Source organism: Bombina bombina, chromosome 3 (genome assembly GCF_027579735.1).
Source record: "Bombina bombina isolate aBomBom1 chromosome 3, aBomBom1.pri, whole genome shotgun sequence".
Lineage (NCBI taxonomy): Eukaryota > Metazoa > Chordata > Amphibia > Anura > Bombinatoridae > Bombina > Bombina bombina.
Genome location: NC_069501.1, coordinates 272,890,196 through 272,915,656, shown reverse-complemented (window position 1 = coordinate 272,915,656; position 25,461 = coordinate 272,890,196). Strand labels below are relative to the sequence as shown.

Genomic DNA, 25,461 nt, shown 5'->3' with positions numbered 1-25,461 from the left:
GGTATTTTAACACTTTCCATGCACTAATTCAACCACCAGACTTTGTCAAACTTTTGGGTAGTCCTTTTTTTGTGTTATTTTACACACACATTGTACTTTAGGCATGGATTCTCAGTTCCTGTTATGTGTTACTTCCAAAGAACACCAATTTTAGAACTTATAAAAAGTAGAACAGTGAAATGTAAGAATCTAGCACAGTAAAAGTAAAAAACAGGAGAAACAGAACTCAGTAACAGTAAACGTAACCAACCCCCCCCAGCAAAAAAAAGACAAAACGGCATAATTAGGTAGGGCTGCAGCAGCTGATCTGGCAGATCAGCCCCACCCATATGCTGGTTATAGGCCTTGAGGCACACTGGCTTCTTTGTGCTCTGCCAAGTACAGAGACCTCCACAGTCCTCTCATTGCGAATGGTGGTAAAAAGATACACATCCTTCTTGCCTCTGTACTTAGCTGACAACAGCTCCTGCTGGCACAAAGCTGAGGTTTCCCCCGTTCGTAGCCGGGTGCGTGCAAGTTGTCCTGGGAAACCTGCACGGTTCTTTCCAATTGTACAGCAAGCTACTGTATCAAAACAATACAGTAGCTTGAACAAAGGACACTTGTATAGAAATTATCTAGATACAAGTGGTACCCTTTGTTCATCAAGGATAATATCAGAGTGGTTCCCATATGTTCTGGGCAACCTGGAGAGTCAAGGTAGATATCCTTTCCCTCGTACACCCCGAAAGCCTGAGTATACCCAGTCTCGCTCTCACAGAGCTTATACACCTTGACTCCATACCTAGAGCGCTTGGAAGGAATATACTGCTTGAATCACAGCCTTCCCTTATACTTCATCAGGGATTTATCCACACATATATTCCTTCCAGCTGTATAAGCCTCTGCAAACCTAGCAGAAAAGTGGTTAATCAGGAGACGGGTTTTATACAGCCTGTCAAACTGGGGATGCTCCCTAGGGGGGCACATGCTGTTGTAGCCGAAGTGAATGAAATGAAGAATCATTTTATACCTCTTCCTCAACATACGCTGGGAGAAAATGGGGGTAGAGCATATGGGGCTACTGCTCCAGTAGGAGCGAATGGAGGGTTTCTTTATGATGACCATGAGCATAGTCAATGCCCAGAATTTTTTAAATTCTGGCACATTGATGGGGGACCATTGCTGCTTTGCCAAAAAAGAGTCAGGCTTTGCAGCACGGACCTGATGGGCATACAAATTAGTTTGGGCGACAATGTTCCCCAATACATCATTGCCCAGAAACTCCTCCAGAAATTGTTGGGGGCTAAATCCTGCAACATCCACATTGATGCCAGGATTTGCAGTGAATGGTGGGATATCTGGCCTCTGGCGACGAGGTGCTACCTATTCCTCCGCTGCAATGCCAGCTGGAGCAACATGTTTCCTTCAGGCAGGGGGGCTAGCAGCCACAGATACATCACTATCAGTTGACACTGTATCTAGTGATGTATCTGAGCACCTTGCAGGATTACAATTATGTTTTGAGTCGGACATAGAGGCGTCTGACTCTGACACATGGATGGCATGCGCCTCCTCAGCACTATATGTTCTCTGTGACATGATTTATTTTTATCTGTCACAAAAAAAATTAACACACAATTTAAATTAACTAAAACTAGCTAAATGGCTCTGAAAAGAGCCTTTGGAGCTCACAAAAAAATACTAAAAAAAAAATGAACCCCTAAAAAAAGTGCTGCTGTGCTAAAGCCAGTGAATTTTAATGATCACTGGCAAGCTAGGGGTTAATAGCTCTGAAAAGGGTCGTTGGGTCTAACAATTTTTCATTCAAATTAATTAAAACTAGCTAAATGGCTCTGAAAAGAGACTTTGGGTCTCAAAAAAATTCCTAAAAAAAATATGAACCCCTTAAAAATGCACAGAGAGCAAAAAAGTGCTGCTGTGCTAGAGCCAGTAATTTATAACGATCACTGGTGAGCTAGGGGTTAATAGCTCTGAAAAGGGCCCTTGGGTCTCACAATTTTATTACAAAAATGAATTAAAACTAGCTAAATGGCTCTGAAAAGAGCTTTTGGGTCTCACAAAAAAAAATTAAAAAAAAATTAACCCCTAAAACAATGCACAGAGAGCAAAAAAGTGCTGCTATGCTAGAGCCAGTGATTTATAGTGATCACTGGCAAGCTAGGCAACCTTTGGGTCTCACAATTTTTAATAAATATTCTATAAACTAAGGCGCAGTTTTCGGTGCAAGCGTGAGAACCCGCCCCGCCCGTAATTTCACCTCGCGCATTGGGGTATTACATATACTGTGCTGTTAAATGCTAAACTGGCGTAAGTAGGACAAACTGGTGATCTTCTGAAATGTGCGCAAATACACATTTTAGTCATCACAAGTAACTTACGCCAGTATTTTGTCCATGGAAAGTGTAAATAAAGAGTAGTTTTATGCAAATTAGGCCAACACTCATAAAAATGGACAGATTTAAAATAAAAATGCGACACGTAATTACGCTATTCAAAATTCATATATAAACCCATGTGCAGCTGCCATTTTATTCAGTGTGTTTGGATTGTTCGTTGAGCTACAACAGACTACACTGGAGTGGAGGATGAGTGAGAGTAGAGAGAGAGGCGCAAACAGAGGAGTTAGTTAGGTCGCATTGTTGTTTGATTAAGCTTGTACACTTACATATATTTTTACATATTGCACACATATTTTGCATACATGCATATACAAATATACCACACTTTTTTTCTAACCTCACACATTTTATTTGATTTTTACAGTGTGATAGGCTGAGTGTTTGGTTGTGATTCAACTTGGATTGAGTGTGAGTGTGTGTAGTGTGATTTAGTGTGAGGATGGCAGGGAGAGTTGGGGAGGAGGGGAGAGGAGTGGCAGGGAGAGGAGTATTGGAGAGGACAGGAGGAGCAGTGGGCCCCCCGTCAGGGAGTAAGTGGAATGGGGAGAGGGAGAGCTAGATGGGATGATGGGAGGGGAGATGCCCGAGAGCCCCAGAGAGCAGGCACATCTAGGAGAGGGACAGAGGGTGCACATGGGGACAGAAGGGGGGAGGAGGGAGGGGATAGGGAGGAACCCACACCAGGGACATCACAGGGAGGAAGCCAAGTGGCCATGGAGGATGAGAGGCTGAGATGTCCCAACTTCTCATTTGATGAAAATGTTGCCCTTGTCCACAATTACAGTGACCTCTTCGGGCAGGAGAAGGGGCAAAGGCATTGCCAAAAAGCAAAAAACAGCATGGTTGGCAGTAGAGGATGCCGTTGACAGTGTGGCCCCGCAGAGGAGGACTGTTGAGGGCCTGAAAAAGCGGTGGAATTACTGCAAGAGGCGGGTCAAAGAAAAGATGGGGCAGGAAGCTATGCACCAGAGGGCAACAGGTGGTGGTCCATCGCTGGATATTGAGTATAACACCTGGCAGGAGATGATACGCAGGTCCCTGAGTATCACAGCAGTCCGTGGGCTTCCAGGGGCTCATGACTCAGGGACTGCAACCACAGCACATCATGCTGGTGAGTAACATCCCACACACCAGTATTATATGTATTTGAGATATAACATCCTTTAATATCACACATTCATGTACACAATGAGGAGCATGGTATTTGGCCTACTAACAAAAACATCTACAATTATATTTGACATTACTGCAACTTAACACAATGCAATTCATGATATGAGGTGGAATAGTGCGATACTAACATGTCTCAGAATAACACAGGACACATGTTATAGAGTTTGACATGAGAATCAGTATAGGCCCTAGCATGTATCAATGTATATTATATGCCCACATGGACATATATCTGACTGTACTAATCCCTCTCATACTTTGACTCCTTCACAGAACCTCCTGTCACAAGGATACAAACATCCATGCCACCACCACCACCACCACCATCAGTCTGCAGGCAACCACAAGAACAGTATGCTCCCAGGCATGAGCATGGTTGGATGGCTTCAGTTGAGGACCCGGGAGTGATGCCACCACCATTTCCATATGACTCCTGGCCAGAGGAATATCCTCCCTTTTGGCTTTGAGGGGGAGCTAAGACAGCCTAAATGTATCCATGTATTTACCCCCCTCCACAACACAATCTCATGGCAGTCAGGGATTTTACCCACAGACAATGTCACAGGAAGTGCCAATTGGACAGGCTGAGTGGTCACACACTGGTCATCAGTGGGACTATCAACCAACCATGAGAGCTCCACCATCATCAGCAATTGGATGAGCTCCACCATCATCAGCAATTGGACGAGCTACACCATCATCAGCAATTGGACGAGCTCCACTATCGTCAGATGGAAATATAGCAGAATCTACAGCTGCACCTCAAGCACCATAAGATGCAGGTAACCCTGCCCCACATGAACCATCAGTTGAAGCTGACCCTGCCCAACATGAACCAGCAGTTGAAGCTGACCCTGCCCAACATGAACCAGCAGATGCAGGTGACCCTGCCCCACAAGCACCTAGAAGCCCTGCTGCTAAAGAGCCTGTGGATGCATTGTATTCTCCCCTGGGTGAGAAATACATTGCACTCCAGAGGAGGCTCATAACAAGCACTGAGAGCATACAAAGAGGCCAAGAGAGGTTCTTCAGGAACCATGAAAGGTTCATCAGGAGCCAAGAGAGGATACAACAATGTAGCATAGAGGTACAGAGGGACATAGCAGCATCGTTAAGTGCAAGTGTTCAGAACCAGTCACAGATGATGCAAATTCTGTCTGATATGCAGATGCAAATGGACAATAGATGGAGAGAACAAAATCAACTCTTGGGTGTGTTGGTTGAGCACTTTACACACCAGCAGGACACTGCCTCCAGCCTATCATCTGTGGCCAGCACACCAGCAGAAACAGCAGAATATTCTCAAACCAGGAGAACAAGGAAATCCACTACAGTCACCTCGGCTCCCTCATCCAAGAAGCCAAAAAATAAATAAATATTCTTATAGTTCACCATAAATCTTGTCCTCTGTTATTTACCATATAATTGTCATCCACATTCATGTAAGGTGTGTTTTATTACACTAATATTGTTAAAACATATAATATGACCTGTGTGGAAATGGCAATAAAAACAGGTAATATTTTCATGTTTATGACATATTCTTGTACTATAACTCACATACATATAGTAATATTTACTTCTAAGATGTAAATCAATGTATCTCACATCCAATATCAATTGACATATGGGTATATATAATAGTGATGTTACTGATAGGGTGTGCATTATCAGGTGTTTTAAGGCTGCATGTGAGAGGTTGTGTTGTCTCTGATTGGTTTGACACAACTGCAAAGAGGCGGCCTTCAAGAAGGTCTTAGAAATTATCATATGAGCCATCCTAGATTTAGCTTTCAACTTAGAATACCAAGAGAACAAAGCAAGTGTTATAATTAAATATGAAAGTAGTTTGAAATAACATGCCCTATTTGAAACAAGAAGGTTTTCTTTGGACTTGACTGTCCCTTTATATATTTTGGCATCAATAATTACACTCCAGTGGGTTCTAAAGAGATGAAGGTAATACAATTAAGATTTCCCATTGTTCTCTCCTCCAAGTATTGTTGATTGTTTTGAGAACAAATTTAAAGTAAATAAGCAAGTATATGTCCACAATGTGATAAAGTGATGAGATCTGATTCTACCTATAGGGGCCTATCTATCAAGCTCCGAATGGAGCTTGATGCCCCGTGTTTCAGCAGTTATGAAGCAGCGGTCACAAAGACCGCTGCTCCATAACCTGTCCGCCTGCTCAGAGCAGGCAGACAGATATCGCCGGAAATCAACCCGATCGAGTACGATCGGGTTGATTGACGCCCCCCTGCTGGCGGCCCATTGGCCGCGAGTCTGCAGGGGGCGGCGTTACACCAGCAGCTCTTGTGAGCTGCTGGTGCTATGCTGAATATGGCAAGCATATTGCTCGCCGTATTTATGGCCCCTATTTAAGAAAGTCTGTCAGATCAGGTCCGCCAGACTTTCTTAAATAGGGGCCATAAGCTCAATCCATTTGATTAGGTTGTGGCTTCAAACAACAAAATCAACTATTTCAAATACACAAATAAACCTTAAAAAAACAATATCATAGTATACCCTATAACCTTGAGATGCTGCTTAAATGTATGTGTTTGTTAAGGCTTCCAGGGAGTTACGTTGCTTTTTTAGTCAGTGCAAGTGTTGCTGTGCCTGCAATATGTGGCGAGATGAAAATGGAGTAGATTTTCTGAATTCTGCGCGCGTAAGTCCTTACGCTGTATTTTGGATACCAAATTGCGCGGCTGTTCTATGTTAGTCTATGGGGATAAAAATTACGGCCGAAGGGTGAAATATACGCGCGTAACTTGTATATGTAATGGCGCCCTAAATCTCTCTCCCTAAACACAGATCTCTTTCTCTCTCTCTCTCTCTGACATGATCAGACAAATTGGATTTTTAATTATTAGAAATTTAATTATAGGGGCAAGCTCAGATTGGATGACCCTAGCCTACCCCTATGATGAGGCAGGCTAGGGACACCCCACAGAAGCCCCATGATGCACTGGGCAGCGCCATCTTTGAAGCCACATGGGGAGTGGGCTATATGGGGCTTTTTTTAAATAAAAAAATATTTTTTTATAATATTATATTTCACTAAGTGCGTCGACCCACAGAGGCACTCAGCACATAGTCAGAGCATCAGAAGCCTGCCCGATGGCTTCCGATGCTCTGCTTGACTGCTGGGGCGAAACCGGAAGTGATCGCTCCGTGGGACCAATCAAAAAGGAACCCAGCAGTCAGGAACAGTATTGCAGGATGCCTCAACATCGAGCCATCGCTGCAATACTGTGTGGCTGGAAGCGATCTCGATCGCTTCCAGCACTCAGATTACCCGAGTACGCGTCAGGCACGTCCTTGGTTCTTAACGACCGCTTTTTGCAGGATGTACCTGACACGTCTTCAGTCATTAAGGGGTTAAATAACTTCTAAATACAGTAGAATTGCATAATTAACAAGTGAATAATAAAAAGACAATGCAATAACACCTACACTGAATTTCAAATAAGCATTAGATTTTTTTTTCTGGCAAAAAAACAAATTTCTCCCATTTTCTGGCCCCCATGTATCATGTGACAGACATCAGTCAATCCCAGAATAGTATACATATACCCTGTGAGCTTGTGCACATGCTCAGTAGGATCTTGTTACCCAGAAAGTGTGAATATAAAAAGACTGTGCAGAATTTGATAATGGAAGTAAATTGGAAAGTGTCTTAAAACAGAATGCTCTTTCTGAATCATAAAAGTTTATTTTGACTTTTGTGTCCTTTTAAGTATTATTCACCTTGGTCATGAATAAAGGCTTCTGATAATTTTACTTAATCTAAATGTCTTAAGATGTATTCAACTTTGTAAAATGTGTATGCATGTCATTGTATCTGTTCCTGATATTGTTTGTGTGTACGTCTCAACTGGCTATATTTAGACACCTCTTCAGTTCCTCTTATACTTTCAAACTCATTTGGTAAACTGCGAGGCAGTGCTCTTATTCTTAGTAAGTTAGCTCTATAGAAGTATGTCATACCTGGAAAGATTTAATTTTTAGTAAAAAAAAGACTAGTGTGTGTGTGACTGTGTGTAAGCTTGTGATCAGGGAGTGTGTGTGTGACTGTGTAAGCTTGTGATCAGGGAGTCTGTGTGTGACTGTGTATGCTTGTGATCAGGGAGTCTGTGTGTGTGTGTGACTGTGTAAGCTTGTGATCAGGGAGTCTGTGTGTGTGTGTGTGACTGTGAAAGCTTGTGCTCAGGGAGTCTGTGTGTGTGTGTGTGACTGTGTAAGCTTGTGCCCAGGGAGTCTGTGTGTGTGTGTGTGTGACTGTGTAAGCTTGTGCTCAGGGAGTCTGTGTGTGTGACTGTGTAAGCTTGTGCTCAGGGAGTCTGTCTGTGTGTGTGACTGTGTAAGCTTGTGCTCAGGGAGTCTGTCTGTGTGTGTGACTGTGTAAGCTTGTGCTTATGGAGTCTGTGTGTGTGTGTGACTGTGTAAGCTTGTGATCAGGGAGTCTGTGTAAGCTTGTGATCAGGGAGTCTGTGTGTGTGTGTGACTGTGTAAGCTTGTGATCAGGGAGTCTGTGTGTGTGTCATAGTTTCTTATTGGATTCTATATCTAAAGCAGGAAATTGTATGTATAAATCTTAAAATAAAGCAGGGGCGGATCCAGAGGGGAATTGTGATATATTATCTTGTAGCAACACTGTAAATACAAAAGCAAAAGGCCTATCATCTTTGTTATATAATAGATAAGCACAAATACTTATTCCTTCATACATAAATACACACAGCCATACATACATACACTCCCTCTCACATACACATACATACACAGATAAACACATACATACCCATTCATGCATACATACATACACACAGCCATACATACATACACTCCATCTCACATACACATACAAATACATACACAGATAAACACATACATACCCATTCATGCATACATACATACACACAGCCATACATACATACACTCCCTCTCACATACACATACACATACAAATACAGATAAACACATACATACCCATTCATGCATACATACATACACACACTCAAACATAAAGTGATCCATGATATGCTGTCATTCACTTGATTATCGTGAGTGGGTAATCCTCAAAAATATTTGGCCCACAGCAATTGTTGAGGCTCAAGCTTATGTTATGCCAAGAACTTAGTCTTGAGAAAAGAACATTTATTATGATTTACTGGATTAAAGTATTGATTTACCACGGGGCAGCTGCTAATTAACCTGTTTTCACTGCACTGTACAGAACCAATGATTGTTAGTAATGCCAGCATAGGTCAACAGCAGCTTATCTGCACTTGTTGCTTAGTAAAATCGCTGAAATGCCTTCAAATATATTGTCTGTTACATTTTAAGTATAGATTTCAAAGCTAATTATTAAAGGATAATGCTCTCAAAATGTTCTTTTTTTGTGTGTGGAATATATATATTACAGCCACTAAAACTGAAACTTGTTGCAATTAATGATAATCTACTTTTTTATACTACTTTCATTTAAAAATTAGTCTAATAATATAATATATAATTTGCAATTATTATGTCTGAATATTTTTTAATATAATTTAGCTATACTATTTTCCATTTTTTTTTTGGTATAATAGAAATAAATATCACAGATGTATTCAGATTAACGTTATTTATACGGCTAAATTCTCCTCACAGTTTAAATCCTCCTTTCCCCTTATTAGTTTTGAGGCCCTTCTCTGAATTTTTCTGCAATGTAATTGTTTTTTAAATTGGTCTCCAGAACTCCGCCCCATACTCTTTTAACTCATGCCAGTATTTTATTTGCCTTTGAAGTCAATGCCTTACATTGCACACTTGTTTTTAGCTTCTTACCTATAAATACACCTAAATCATTTTAATCCTGTTATACAAACTCTTGTCCTATTTAAATAATAGCCTTCATATCTCTTCTTCCAAAATGTAGGATCTTACATTTACCAGTATTAATTCTCATTTGCCATCAACAAGCCCATTCTTCCAATTTTTGTAAAAATCCCCTTGCAGATCAATTACATCCTGTTCTTATTTAACTCTTTGATGACAGGGTCAAGTTGTCTACATCGGAACAATGTTCCGATGTATACAAATTGAAATCCCGTGATCGTGCACGCAATCGCAAGATTTCAATGATGGGATCGGGTCAGGGGGGCATCCCTATGAACACAGAGTGCCCTCCAGACCGTGATGGCATCCTGGAAGTGCTGTTGGCTTCAGGACAGCCAAACGGTTAGGACGGTTCTATTTCTTCCTATTGGTAAAGCCCAGAGCGGTTAGGACGAAATAGAATGTCATAACGGCACTAAAAGGTTAATCACCTTACAAAAATAGAGATGTTGGTATTTAATCCATCCTCCAATATTAAAAATATATAAATATTTATTAGCAAATAGTAAAAAGTGTTTTTCATAATTAATAGCTTTCTTAACAACCAAATACCATATAGTAGGAATATGTACTAAATACCCAAATACGTCCTTATTGATTTAAATTGAATAGTCTTATTAAATTAGGAGGCAACAGATTCTATAAAAGTACCATATAACACCTAACAGTAGGCCATTGGGATGTAAGAGAGTATCTTTTCTATTATCAAGAGAAGAATAGTCTAATAAACACAATTTTCTGTTTTATAATAGAAGGAAATATGTGAAATATTGTTCTTACTAGTAGATTAGTAACCATGGATTTTAAGCTACATTCAAATATGTTCTATAAGTAACACAAATACAAATACACAAATATATATAATTATTTGATAATTATGATACTATACTATACTATCAAGATGTTTTTTGTACTTTTTTATCATTTATTTCTTTGAATCCATCACATTAGAGAATATTAAATTAGATGAGCAAAGATAACCATTAATTAAATTCAAAACACAGAATATAAGCTCATATCTCTATGTGTCATCCACCATGACCCCTCCCTTTGTTATCTATAAATCTCTGGGTATTTATTAAGAATGAAGGAGGTTAACTTTACTGTATAAAGTAGGGAATGATTAGTTTAGAAAGTGGTCATTTCTGTCTGTTTCTCTCAAGCACTTTGAGCCCCACCAGGGGGAAAGTCCTATATAAGTTATTATTATTATTATTTTTATTGTTATTATTATTTTTATTATTATTATTATTATTATTTTTATTATTATTATTATTATTATTATTATTTTTATTATTACCACTAGTGGGTCTGTTTTGCTTGTAAGCATAATCTGGAGCGATTGAGCCAATATATAACCATTGCTATATTTTGGATTTAATTTCTGGCAGTATAGGCTGTTTAATGTTGACCAGTCTTATTAAATTACTATTCTATTTTTCTGTCTACCTAAGGTTGAGAATTATGTTTCTTTTCTTATATTAAAAAAAACATTAGTATTAAAAGATAATAACAAATCCTACCTAAATATCATAATTTTGGCCAGTTTTGCTGATGCTGAGACATAATCATTCCTCATCTTAATGATATGTAACATCAACTGCAATCCATTAAACCCCTGAACAAAAAAATTATATCTGCTTGAGGGGCAATGTGTAAAACATTATTGTAGACAAAGCACACATGAGGAAATAAATGAAAGTTGCACTAGAAGTATAGGATTGGGGTTATTTCTTGACTCAGTAATGACCTTGACCAACTCAGGCAGTATTAGATGATTTCAAACAATTTATTTTACAAGTTTTGGGACTATGTTGACACATAGATACTGCAACTAGCTGGTCCATCTAAAAACATATAGAAAAACATAACTAGTTGCTCAGCATGTTAATTTACCTTGATTAAATCAATGCTTTTTAAAATTTTAAATGAAGATTTCAACTTTTATAATGTTGAAATGGCATAGTTTAATTTTAAAACTAACAGACAATGAGTCAGAACAAATATACAATCAGCTGTTTAGTAAGAATTAATTAGTCAATCCTTTGGGCATATTTTGTGCATTTCAGTTTTTTTGTAATCTTTATAACAGTCTGATAGGCATGTATTATTTTAATATGTGACTAATATCATCATAGTTTTTTAAAGCATTTTTTTACAATTGAGAATTTATTAGCATAATTAACAATGGTTTGACAATAAACTCCCCTTAAACCCTTTCCTTACTCTTACTGAATTTGAAACCTTCTCCTGTGTGTAATTAGATGATTCAGATAGAGCATACAATTTTAAAAAAAATGTTCAATTTACCTATGTTATCAAACTGCACATAATATTTTTATATACACACTTTCTGTGGCACCAGCACCTACTAATCATGTATGAGAGTTTACAGAGTAAATATATATGAGCCTGTGATTTGCTAATGTCTGTCACATGACACAGGGGGTTAGCAAAAGCAATAATACATTTCAAATTTATCAGAACAAAATCTGCTGCTCATTTGAAGTTCAAAATGTTATTGCATCACCTTTTTGCTATGCATTTGTTGATTGTGCAATTTTAAGTTAAGTTTGTATACCATATAACTTTAAAGAGACACTGAACCCAAATTTTTTTTTCTTTCGTGATTCAGAAAGAGCATGCAATTTTAAGCAACTTTCTAATTTACTCCTTTTATCAAATTGTCTTCATTCTCTTGGTATCTTTATTTGAAAAGCAAAAATGTAGGTTTAGAAGTCGGCCCATTTTTGGTGAACAACTTGGGTTGTTATTGCTGATTGGTGGGTAAATTCACCCACCAAGAAAAAGGTGCTGTCCAGAGTCTGAACCAAAAATTGTCTGGCTCCTTAGCTTAGATGCCTACTTTTATAAATAAAGATAGCAAGAGAACAAAGAAAATTTGATAATAGGAGTAAATTAGAAAGTTTCTTAAAATTGCATGCTCTATCTGAATAATGAAAGAAAGAAAAATTGGGTTCAGTGCCCCTTTAACCCCTTAAGGACAAGGCAATTTTTCAATTTCTTTCCCTTAAAGGGACAGTCTACACCAGAATTGTTATTGTTTTAAAAGATAGATAATCCCTTTATTACCCATTCCCCAGTTTTGCATAACCAACACAGTTATATTTATATACTTTTTACCTCTGTGATTATCTTGTATCTAAGCCTCTGCAAACTGCCCCTTTATTTCAGTTCTTTTGACAGACTTGCAGTTTAGCCAATCAGTGCTGGCTCCCAGATAACTTCACGTGCATGAGCACAGTGTTATCTATATGAAATACGTGAACTAACACCCTTTAGTGGTGAAAAACTGTTAAAATGCATTCTGAAAAGAGGTGGCCTTTAAGGTCTAAGAAATTAGCATATGGACCTCCTAGGTTAAGCTTTCAATTAAGAATACCAAGAGAACAAAGCAAAATTGGTGATAAAAGTAAATTGGAAAATTGTTTAAAATGACATGCCCTATCTGAATCATGAAAGTTTTTTTTGGACTAGACTGTCCCTTTAAGGACCAGGGCTATTTTTACATTTCTGCAGTGTTTGTGTTTAGCTTTAATTTTCCTCTTACTCATTTACTGTACCCACACATTATATACCGTTTTTCTCGCCATTAAATTGACTTTATAAAGATATTATTATTTTCATCATATCATAATTTTTTTTATAAAATATGATGAAGAAATTGAAAAAAACACACTTTTTCTAACTTTGACCCCAAAAATCTGTTACACATCTACAACCACCAAAAAACACCCATGCTAAATAGTTTAAACATTTTGTCCTGAGTTTAGAAATACCCAATGTTTACATGTTCTTTGCTTTTTCCAAGTTATAGGGCAATAAATACAACTAGCACTTTGCTATTTCCAAACCATTTTTTTTTTCTTCAAAATTAGCTATAGTTACATTGGAACACTGATATCTGTCAGGAATCCCTGAATATCCATTGACATGTATATATTTTTTTTTTTAGTAGACAACCCAAAGTATTGATCTAGGCCCATTTTGGCATATTTTATGCCACCATTTCAACGCTAAATGCGATCAAATAAAAAAAAAATCATTCACTTTTTCACAAACTTTTCACAAACTTTAAGTTTCTCACTGAAATTATTTACAAACAACTTGTGCAATTATGGCACAAATGGTTGTAAAAGCTTCTCTGGGATCCCCTTTGTTCAGAAATAGCAGACATTTATGGCTGTGGTATTACTTTTTGGTAATTAGAAGGCAGCTAAATGCTGCTGCGCACCACACTTGTATTAGGCCCAGCAGTGAAGGGGTTAATTAGGTAGCTTGTAGGGAGCTTGTAGGGTTAATTTTAGCTTTAGGGTAGTGTAGTAGACAACCCAAAGTATTGATCTAAGCCCATTTTAATATATTTCATGCCACCATTTCACCACCAAATTCGATCAAATAAAAAAAATGTTCACTTTTTTACAAACTTTAGGTTTCACACTGAAATTATTTACAAACAGCTTGTGCAATTATGGCACAAATGATTGTAAATGCTTCTCTGGGATCCCCTTTGTTCAGAAATAGCAGACATATATGGTTTTGGCATTGTTTTTTTGCTAATTAGAAGGCTGCTAAATTCCGCTGCGCACCACACTTGTATTATGCCCAGCAGTGAAGGGGTTAACTAGGTAGCTTGTAGGGAGCATGAAGGGTTAATTTTAGCTTTAGTGTAGAGATCAGCCTCCCACCTGACACATCCCACCCCCTGATCCCTCCCAAACAGCTCTCTTCCCTCCTCCACCTCACAATTGTCCCCGTCATCTTAAGTACTGGCGGAAAGTCTGCCAGTACTAAAATAAAAGGCTTTTTAAAAAAAAAAAAAAAAAAATCTATTTAGCTGTGATGCACCCCCCTTAGCCCCCAACCTCCCTGATCCCCCCAAACAGATCTTTAACCCTTCCCCCGCTACCTATTTGCCGCCATCTTGGGTACTGGCAGCTGTCTGCCGGTACCCAGTTTGCCCCCCAAAAAAGTTTTTTAATATTTTTTTTATAAAATATTAATTTTTCTGTAGTGTAGATGCCCCCCCTCAATACCCACCCAGATCCTTTGATCTTTACCCCCCTCCCTCTCCCTCTTTCCCATTCAATGACATTGGTGGCAGTAGTTGCTGCGCACACACAACTGCCCCCCGCACGCTCCTGGCACCCGGTGTGCACATTGCACATACAGGAACCAGATGCCGGGTAGTGATGGGCCTCCCACCCGCCTCCTTGCTAAGGCTCCCATCCACCAATGATCTGCACTATCGCTACCGGTGCAGAGAGGGCCACAGAGTGGCTCTCTCTGCATCTGTGTGTAAAAAATGGTATTGCAGGATGCCTCAATATCGAGGCATCACTGCAATACCATGAAAGCCCAGAGGATGTGCCAGGAGGGTATTTTTTGTAGGACGTTCCTGGCACGTCCTCGGTCGCAAAGGGCTTAATGAGGAATGGTAAATGAATTACCATATGGTATATTTCATTGGATTCTTTCATATTAAAGAAGTTTCACCTTAATGGGGTCTTTAATTTTTTGATGCATTCTTTAAAAGGCTTTTTATTACATTAAAGGACCAGTAGATACAGTAGATGTACATCACCAACAAATGCATGATAAAAAGACAATGCAATAGCACTTAGGGGGCCGATTTATTAAGCAGTGAATGCTGATAATTCCACGTGAGCCTTCTGGCTCGCCGGAATCAGGAGTTAAGAAGTTGTAAGACCGCTGCTCCTTAACTCATTCGCCACCTCTGAGGTGGCGAACTGCAATCATTCCGATTAGATACGATCGGGATGATTAACACTCCCTGCTAGCAGCCAATTGTCTGTGAATGTGCAAGGGACGGCATTGCACAAGAATTTCGCAAGAAATGCTCGTGAAATGTTAAATGCAGACAGTGTATGCTGTCTGCATTTATTGATGTCGGGCAGACATTATTCGCTACAATGAATCATGTCTGCCGCCATATAATAAATCAGCCCCTTAGTCTGAACTTCAAATGAGTAGTACAATTTTTTTCTGACAAATTTCAGTTATGTCTATTTCTACTCCCCCCCTGTTTCATGTGACAGCCATCAGCCAATCACAAATGCGTATATTCTGTGAATTCTTGCACATGCTCAGTAGGAGCTGGTTACTCAAAAAGTGTAAATATAAAAAGACTGGGCACATTTTGTTAATGGAAGTAAATTGGAAAGTTATTTTAAATTACATGCTATAGCTGACTCATCAAAGTTTAATTTTGACTTGAGTGTCCCTTTAACCCCTTAATGACCAAGGACGTACGCCACACGTCCTCAAAAAAAAGTCAGTTAATGACCGAGGACGTGTGGCGTACGTCCTTGGTCTGGAAAGCAGCTGGAAGCGATCCTGCACGCTTCCAGCTGCTTTCCGGTTATTGCAGTGATGCCTCGATATCGAGGCATCCTGCAATAACCCCCCTTGGCCATCCGATGCAGAGAGAGCCACTCTGTGGCCCTCTCTGCACCGGACATCGGTGGCCGGTATCGTTGGTGGGTGGGAGCAAGTCTGGGAGGCGGGTGGTCGGCCATCGATGTGCCGAATGGAGTGGAGAGGGGCGGGATCGGGGGCGGGAGGGGCGGGAGCGCGCACGGGAGCGCGCGCGTGCACGGGGGGCGGCGGGCGGGCGCGTGCACGGGGCGGGAGCGGGAGGGAACCGCTGCACTACAGAAAAATAAACTGGGTAAAGTAATCAAAAAAAGTTATTAAAGCTGTAAATAAACAGCTAAGGGACCTGGAAGGGGTGGGGGGGTTGATCTTGGGGGGGGGAAGCTACACTACAGAAAAGATCATTTAAAAAAATAAAAAGGCACATTTTTTTTTACTACACTGGGTACTGGCAGACAGCTGCCAGTACCCAAGATGGCGCCCATTAAGGCAGAGGGGGAGGGTTAGAGAGCTGTTTGGTGGGGGATCAGTGAGGCTGGGAGCTAAGGGGGGATCCTACACAGCAGCATATGTAAATATGCTTAAAAAACACAAAAAAGGCCCAAATATAGCTTTTATTTTAGTACTGGCAGAGTTTCTGCCAGTACTTAAGATGGCGGGGACAATTGTGGGGTGGGGGAGGGAAGAGAGCTGTTTGGGAGGGATCAGGTGGTCTCATGTTTCAGGTGGGAGGCTGAGCTCTACACTAAAGCTAAAATTAACCCTGCAAGCTCCCTACAAGCTACATAATTAACCCCTTCACTGCTAGCCATAATACACGTGTGAAATGCAGCGGCATTTGGCGGCCTTCTAATTACCAAAAAGCAACGCCAAAGCCATATATGTCTGCTATTTCTGAACAAAGGGGATCCCAGAGAAGCATTTACAACCATTTGTGCCATAATTGCACAAGCTGTTTGTAAATGATTTCAGTGAGAAACCTAAAATTGTGAAAAATTTAACGGTTTTTTTAATTTGATCGCATTTGGCGGTGAAATGGTGGCATGAAATATACCAAAATTGGCCTAGATCAATACTAGGGGTTGTCTACTACACTACACTAAAGCTAAAATTATCCCTAAAGGCTCCCTACATGCTCCATAATTAACCCCTTCACTGCTGGGCATAATACACGTGTAGTGCGCAGTGGCATTTAGCAGCCTTCTAATTACTAAAAAGCAACGCCAAAGCCATATATGTCTGCTATTTCTGAACAAAGGGGATCCCAGAGAAGAATTTACAACCATTTAAGCCATAATTACACAAGCTGTTTGTAAATAATTTCAGTGAGAAACCAAAAGTTTGTGAAAAAATTAGTAAAAAAGTGAACGATTTTTTGTATTTAATCGCATTTGGCGGTGAAATGGTGGCATGAAATATACCAAAATGGGCCTAGATGAATACTTTGGGATGTCTACTAAAAAAAAATATATACATGTCAATGGATATTCAGAGATTCCTGAAAGATATTAGTGTTCTAATGTAACTAGCGCTAATTTTGAAAAATAATGGTTTGGAAATAGCAAAGTGCTAATTGTATTTATGGCCCTATAACTTACAAAAAAAGCAAAGAACATGTAAACATTGGGTATTTCTAAACTCAGGACAAAATTTAGAAACTATTTAGCATGGGTGTTTTTTGGTAGTTGTAGATGTGTAACAGATTTTGGGGGTCATAGTTAGAAAAAGTGTGTTTTTTTCAATTTTTTCCTCATATTTTATATTTTTTTTTATAGTAAATGATAAGATATGATGAAAATAATGGTATCTTTAGAAAGTCCATTTAATGGCGAGAAAAACGGTATATAATATGTGTGGGTACAGTAAATGAGTAAGAAGAAAATTACAGCTAAACACAAACACCGCAAAAATGTAAAAATAGCCTTGGTCCCAAACGGACAGAAAATGGAAAAGTGCTCTGGTCACTAAGGGGTTAATGGCAAGGCCAATAAATCCTGCTGTAACTGTAGTCCTACAGTGGCTGCTTTAGCAATTTGTACAGCACCCTCGAGAATATACATTTCTTTTCTTGGACAGAATCTGAACCAATGTATTTGTTTTGAACATTTTGACAAATTTCTATCAGAAGAGAAACAAAAAGCACTAATTTAAGGGTTAGGATCAATAAATTACTGGGTGATTTAATTGTGCTTCCATGTGCATGACAATAAATTGTTCTCTAAAAAAAACTATTTATTTTGCTAACAATTTTCCAGTATTTAAATTAGACCAAAAAATACTTCTGACAAATTCATTTCATATTGTTTTTAGCTTCCACAGTGTTGGGTAATATGGGACACACTTTAATTATAGGTGATAAAAGGAATTAGAATATATTATGATTGTATTATTATGCAGAGATTAGTTTGCATTTCTGCTCTTTATTACTGTAAGCATTTTTGATTGGCTGGATATGTTTGGTAAAAATGTGGTAATTTAGCGCTTGCAGTCATTATAAACTAATTATGTACAGATGAAAAATTCTTTCAGATGAATCATTCATCATGAATCAAAACTTAGATAGTATTATCCAGGATTAGATGGGTTTTGCCACATTTTTAAACATATTTGTCAGTTATAGGAAATTCTTAAATTCATGATTTCCCATAGGGATTGTCTTCAGGACACCAGAGAAGCCACTGAACAGAAGTGTAAACTTAAATAAATTTAAACTAGTAGTTAGTGCTACTGCCGCCATCAGCGCAAAAAAAAATATATTTTTTTTTTCTTTTCTTTTACTGAGCTCAGGATTCAACAAGAAATAAAGTGAATCTTATATACACATTGGCTTTTATCGGAATCAACTGACAACAAAATTAGTGGATATTGGTATTGAAAAGTGTAAACGAGAACTTCTGAAACCTTTTCCCATCTATATATTGTATATCTTAATTTCGGAATCATTTCCCATCTGCAAAAAAGCCTTACCTGCTTTTAGTGAAACAGTTTTAAAGGAATGAACAAAGCAACTAACTACATTATCATTTGTTCATTTGGCTATTAATTAAATGGGCTGTTTGTTTTTCATTTTGAAACAAATGCAAGGAATATAGCAAAATTGGAGATTTTGTGGATTTGTTCGAATCTGCATGCACATGTCTATTACACTCTATGTAAACCTGTGGAATTGATCTATGTTCTATTAAAATAAAAAAATCCAGTTTCTTTATAAAAATGATTTAATTATTATTGTTTACATAACTATAGCAACAATAAAAAATAATATGTGTTAAAAATTTCTATATCAAATGCTGAGGTGTGGGTTATAGTTAGGAGTGTCTAGAGGAAACCCCCCCCCACACACACACACACACACACCTGAAATTATGCTTCTTATATCTAAGCATAATTATCCATTTAATGCGAAACTAAACTCAAATGTTTTCTTTCACGAATCATAAAAAAAAATTGGGTTTAGTATCCCTTTAAGTCACATTTGATAGCATTTAATGGCACAAGCAATTGTCTCTTGGTATGTGTTGCTGTTGATAAAAATGACTGCAAACATTTTTGGTTACAGTTATACATTTTTCGTATATGTATGGTTATTTTTAGGCCATATGGTCTTCAGACGGTACTAATTTCAGTGCTAACTAACATATAAATGTATATTTGTGGTTTAACAGGTGAACTTTATAGAGTTCATGGGAGGAAGCATCGGTGTCCCCGACAGAGCAGTTTTGAGATACATGAGGATAGTGAGGTAAGAATATTTTCATTGAGTAGAGTTTAATGGTGTGAATGACAGGAAGTGCTTCTAGTTAGATAACCAACTAATGATTCTAGTTGACGAAATCCAGATTGGTGTTACTGAAGTGTTCTAAATAAATTGTGATGTGGCACATTCAATTGTAAAAACACAGTCTACATGTTAGTATGCGCTATTTAATGTGTTCCATGCAAGAATAACTACAGATAGGATGTGATAAAAACAAAAAGGTTAACAATTATTCCTTAGAAGAAGTGTCTGAGTCATTATTCTCATAATTACAAAATATACAGTCTGTACATCCATATTACAGAAAAATAAATAAAGCTGAGAAACAGGTGAAAAACATAACCATGAGCTTAATTCTAATTAACTTAAAGGGACATGAAACTCACAATTTTTCTTACATGTCTATAAGATTTTTTTGTTCACTTGGTATCTTTTGTTGAAAAGCAGGAATGTAAACTCAGGAGTGTGCAGTGTCTAAAAACACTTGGGGGCGGATTTAGTAAGCAGCGGATGCTGCTTTATTCACCCGTAGTTTCCGGATCGCCAGAAATGGCAGTCAAGAAGCAGAGGTCGTAAGGTGGCAGACTGCAATCATCCCAATCAGATATGATCGGGATGATTGACACCCCCCTGCTAGCAGCCGATTGGCCGTGAATGTGCAGAAGGCGGCATTGCACAAGCATTTCACAAGAAATGGTTGTGCAATGTTAAATGCCGACCGCGTATGATGGCGGCATTTAGCAATGTCGGGCAGACATGGTTCGCTATAGCAAATCATGTCCACCCAACATTTGGTAAATTGTCCCCTATATGGCAGACATTTTGCAAGAATATTATCAATTTGCAAGAGTACTAGATAGCATCACTATTTCCTGCCATGTAGTGATCTTACACCTAGGCATCTCTTCAACAAATAATACCATGAGAAGGAAACTAATCTGATATTTGAAATAAATTTGATTTTTTTTTTTGTAAACTGTATGCTCTGTCTGAGTAACAAAAGTAACTATTTGGGTTTTATACACTTTTAAATGGACAGAAAACTTAATATTGCAATAATAATAATAATAAATAAGTTTCAATTTTGAATAGAAGCATTTTTGCAATATCCTTGTAGTAAAGGCTCTGATTGTTTCAGTAACAGTTTTGAATGTGTACAGAGCATGATAGCATGTACCCTGTGCTAATGCTTTCAAATATTGTACCTTCTCAGAGAGCCTTTAGTGATATATTCACTAACTTATGCAAGCCGACACAATATGTAACACAAGTGAGCAAGGTTGGTGTTTGAAAAAGTGCATGGGGCATATCTACATATGCTCCTTGCAAAGTAAATTATCTCACTTACCAAAACTTAAAAGTACTCTTGTATTTCAATTTTGAGTTTATGGCTCCCATTTAACAAAGCATGGATGGACAAGGTTCCAACTAGGAAACCTGTCTGTCTGTGTCTGTCAGTGAGCAGCAGATGCTGTTTGCCCACTGCCCTCATTTATATTACACAAGCAAATTCTTATGCAGTACCGCCCGTCACACAAGAGCAGGGCCTTTCAATCACCCCGAACAATAAGTTTGGGGTATTTTGACTTCACCGCATCTTCGGTAACTAGGCTTCCCCTGCTTGATAAATGGAGCCCTATGTTTCTTTTAATGAAACAATGCATAGTTATGCTTTCTACCAGTTTCATAGTTTTATTTATTTTTCTTTAATATGGTTGTAAAAATTGTAATTATGAGAACAATGACACTCCTCTTCCAGGGAATATCTTATTACTTTCTTGTGATTTAAATTTTGGATTTTATGTTTAGCCATCACCCATTTGTCGTATTACATTATTTATATGTAATTATAGCCACTGTATAATATAGCTGTGTTTGTTAAATAAAAAAATAAAAATAATAATTGGTGTACTTAATATATAGCACATGGTTTACCTATGTAGGAAATGTCAGCACTGCCAGTTTCTTTATTTTCATTAGCTAAAAAATATATTTTTGAAACATGTACCGAATATCTCATGCATGTCCATCATGCCAACCGCTGTGTTTGGGAATAAATAATCTCATGCCCTTGCATGTGTGACCCTGTATAACCAAATTAGATGAACATTTAAACATTAAGCATTTGCAGGAAATTCCATCCAGCCAATGGTCATTGGTGGTAAGTGTGTAACAGCCATTTATCATCAGTAGGAAATACTTATTGGCCAATTAGCATTAGTAGGAAATCCAAAACTGATGCTGAATATAATATTAATTATTTACTTTTTTTTAAAGAGCAATGCCCCTATAACTCCATTTAATCATTAGGTCCTTTTGATACTTTGGTCAAGCATCTCTTAGGCATGTTGTGAAAATTAGGTTATCATTCAAAAACTTTATTTGTAAAAAACGAAACAAACAATGAGTCCTACAGTACCCAGAATATTGTAGCAAAAAAGTAAAAGTTCTATAAATTTATAATCTCTCTTCTTACCCATCAGGATGGAAATCAGCTGAGCAACTGTAAAACTCAAGTCCTTGTCCTGGTTCTTCATGGTGGCAGCATACTAGACACCGGAGGAGGGGACCCCAATAGCAAGATTGCTGATGTGAATACCCTTAGCTCTGTATTTGAGAAGGTGACAAGGGCTCATTTCCCAGCTGCTCTTGGGCATATCCTGATTAGGCTGGTCCCTTGTCCGGCCATATGTTCTGAAGCATTTTCACTGGTTTACAAGTAAGCTTTCTCTTTATGTGATATGCTCTTTATAGGTTATAATAAAATAAAGGTTTTATGTATGTATTGATTTATATACTGTGACATTGCAGTCTTCTGCACTTTACATTAAAACATTGGAGTAATGAAATAATGTACTAAGGCTGGTGTGCCTGACTTTGCATCAAGTGGCAGCAGACACTGCATGCCCGTTCCTCCGATATATCATTACACACTCAATTGAGTGTGTAATGCCGCCCCTTCTCTTGTGTGACCACTTGTGTGAGATAAGGGCCTGTCAATCACTCTGAGCGAATGTGTGTGATTTCTATACGCCAATTCAGAGGTGGTGACCTATTCTTATATTGCAGAAAGCAGCCTTACAAAGGCTCAAAAGCAGCATCCACTGCTTAATACATTAAGCACTTTATAATACAGTATTTATTTATTTTTTACATTGTGTGAAATATTGATTGTATTTTTTTGATGGAGCAGAGTGGGTGGAGGCATAGAGACCATATGTGCATGTGGTCAATACCCATGTAAATTGTTTACTTTATTGGACAGCTGCAAAGTGTCTCTTATTTTGTTTATTTTAACTAAGTGATTGAAACACACAACATAAGCATCCTATATTCAAACATACCCTTATATTATTATTGTTATACTGTTCTTTAGTGAGCATTATACAAAAAATGAAGGTTTGTTCTAGTTGGAAAATAGTACAGTTTAATGTAGACTGTATCATTTATTGCTTATAGATTTCTGAGAATAGTTTCAGTCTACTCTTAAACAGCATATTAACTAAAGCTTGAAAGAGAATGTCACCTCAAAACATTTAGGTCCAAAATAAGTTTTAAGAAGGGACAGATTATTTATATCTTTCCAAGCAGTCAAACAAAATTGTGTTTAATCTGTATAGTTATTGAAGCACAGTATGCTATCTTCTGCTGTCTTCCAACAAGAATTTTTAAGATTACAAAGCTTTCTCTTATTGTGAATAATTTTTATCTGTGTTTTCCTGATAATTTATTTTGGGAAGAAATAAGTTGTGAGTATCATTAAGGCAGATTAAAGGAAAAAAGAAGTTTGAATAGATAATGATACAAGAAACAGACACCTATATTACAAGTTTTGCGTTGTGGGTTGTAACGCTGAAAATTTGTGTACCGCACACCTTTTAGCCTGTAACGCAACGTCAGTCCCGCACACATAAAAATTACATTTTGTTATGGGATTCCCATAGCGCTGGTATTACGAGTTTTGCATTCTGGCTAAAAAGGGAGCGTTACAGCCTAAAACGACAAGATCCGTACCGCCATCTAAAGTCAGTAGTTATAAGTTTTATGTTACAAAGCCGTTACATAAAACTCATAACTAAAGTGTTAAAAAGTACACTAACACCCATAAACTTCCTATTCACCCCTAAACCGAGGCCCTCCCGCATCGCAAATACTATAATACATTTATTAACCCCTAATCTGCCGCTCCCGACATCGCCACCACTAAAAAAATGTATTAACCCCTATTCTGCCGCTCCCCGACATTGTCCCCGCTATAATAAACTTATTAACCCCTAAACCGCCGCCCTCAAACACCATTTAAATATTATTAACCCCTAATATGCCGTCCGCCCACACCGCCACTATAATAAACCTATTAACCCCTAAACCGCTAGCCCCCCACAACGAAATATACTAAAATAAACTATTAACCCCTAAACCGAAAGCCCCCCACAACAAAATAAACTAATTTAAACTAGTAACCTTTAACCTTAACGAGCCCCTAACTTTATATTAAAATTACAATTTCCCTAGCTTCAATTAAATTAAAATTTACCTGTCAAATTTAAAAAAAAATTAAACTAACAATTAAACTATTATAATTATTAAACTAAAATTAAACTAACTACCAATTAAAAAACTAAACTACACATTAAAAAATCCTAACACTACTCTAAAAATTTCAAAAAGTATCTAATTACAAAAAATAAAAACTAACTAAATTACAAAAAATAACAAATCAAAAAGAAAAAGAATTACACCTAATCTAATAGCCCTATCAAAATAAAAAAGATCCCCCAAAATAAAAAAAACCCCTAGCCTACAATAAAATACCAATGGCCCTTAAAAGGGCCTTTTGTGGGGCATTGCCCCAAAGATATCAGTTCTTTTACCTGTAAAAAAAATACAACCCCCCCAACAGTAAAACCCACCACCCAACCAACCCCCCCCCAAATAAAAAAAAAAAACTATCTAAAATAAACTAAGCTAACCATTGCCCTGAAAAGGGCATTTGTATGGGCATTGCGCTTTAAAGGGCATTTAGCTCTTTTACTGCCCAGACCCTAAACTTAAAAAAACCCATCCAAAAAACCCTTAAAACCTAACACTAACCTCCGACGATCCACTTACAGTTGTTGAAGTCCCAATTGAAGGATCTTCATCCAGCCGGCGAAGTCATCATCCATGCGGCAAAAAGTCTTCATCCAGGCGGCCTCTTCTATCTTCATCCAGCCGGCGAAGTCCTCATCCAGGCGGCCTCTTCTATCTTCATCCAGCCGGCGAAGTCCTCATCCATGTGGCAAGAAGTCTTCATCCAGGCAACCTTTTCGATCTTCATCCAGCTCGCGTGGAGCGGGTCCATCCTGAAGACATCCGGCACGGAGCATCCTCTTCATACGGTCGCCGCCGTATACTGAATCTTCAATGCAAGGGACGTGGTTCAAGATGGCGTCCCTTGCATTCCTATTGGCTAAAAATTTTGAATCAGCCAATAGGAATTTGGGATGCTAAAATCCTATTGGCTATTAAAATCAGCCAATAGGATTTAAGCAGCTTTCATTCTATTGGTTTCAATCAGCCAATAGGATTGAGCTCTCAGTCTATTGGCTGATTGGAACAGCCAATAGAATGAGAGCTCAATCCTATTGGCTGATTGGAATAGCCAATAGAATGAGCGCTTAATCATATTGGCTGATTGGAACAGCCAATAGGATTTTAGCAGCTCTAATTCCTATTGGCTGATTGAAATCTTTCAGCCAATAGGAATGCAAGGGACGCCATCTTGGAATGCATCACTTGCATTGAAGAATCAGTATACGGTGGCGACCGTATGAAGAGGAT

General features: G+C 38.3%; 1 protein-coding gene across 1 annotated transcript in view; it reads left to right on the top strand.

Annotated features, from left to right (window-relative positions):
* PITPNM3 (PITPNM family member 3) overlaps positions 1-25,461 on the top strand; it is a 753,676-nt gene that overhangs the window by 276,136 nt on the left and 452,079 nt on the right. Inside the window, 2 exon segments of the mRNA XM_053705246.1 lie at positions 19,547-19,623; positions 22,122-22,357. Of these exon segments, the coding sequence (XP_053561221.1) occupies positions 19,547-19,623; positions 22,122-22,357 (313 nt within the window).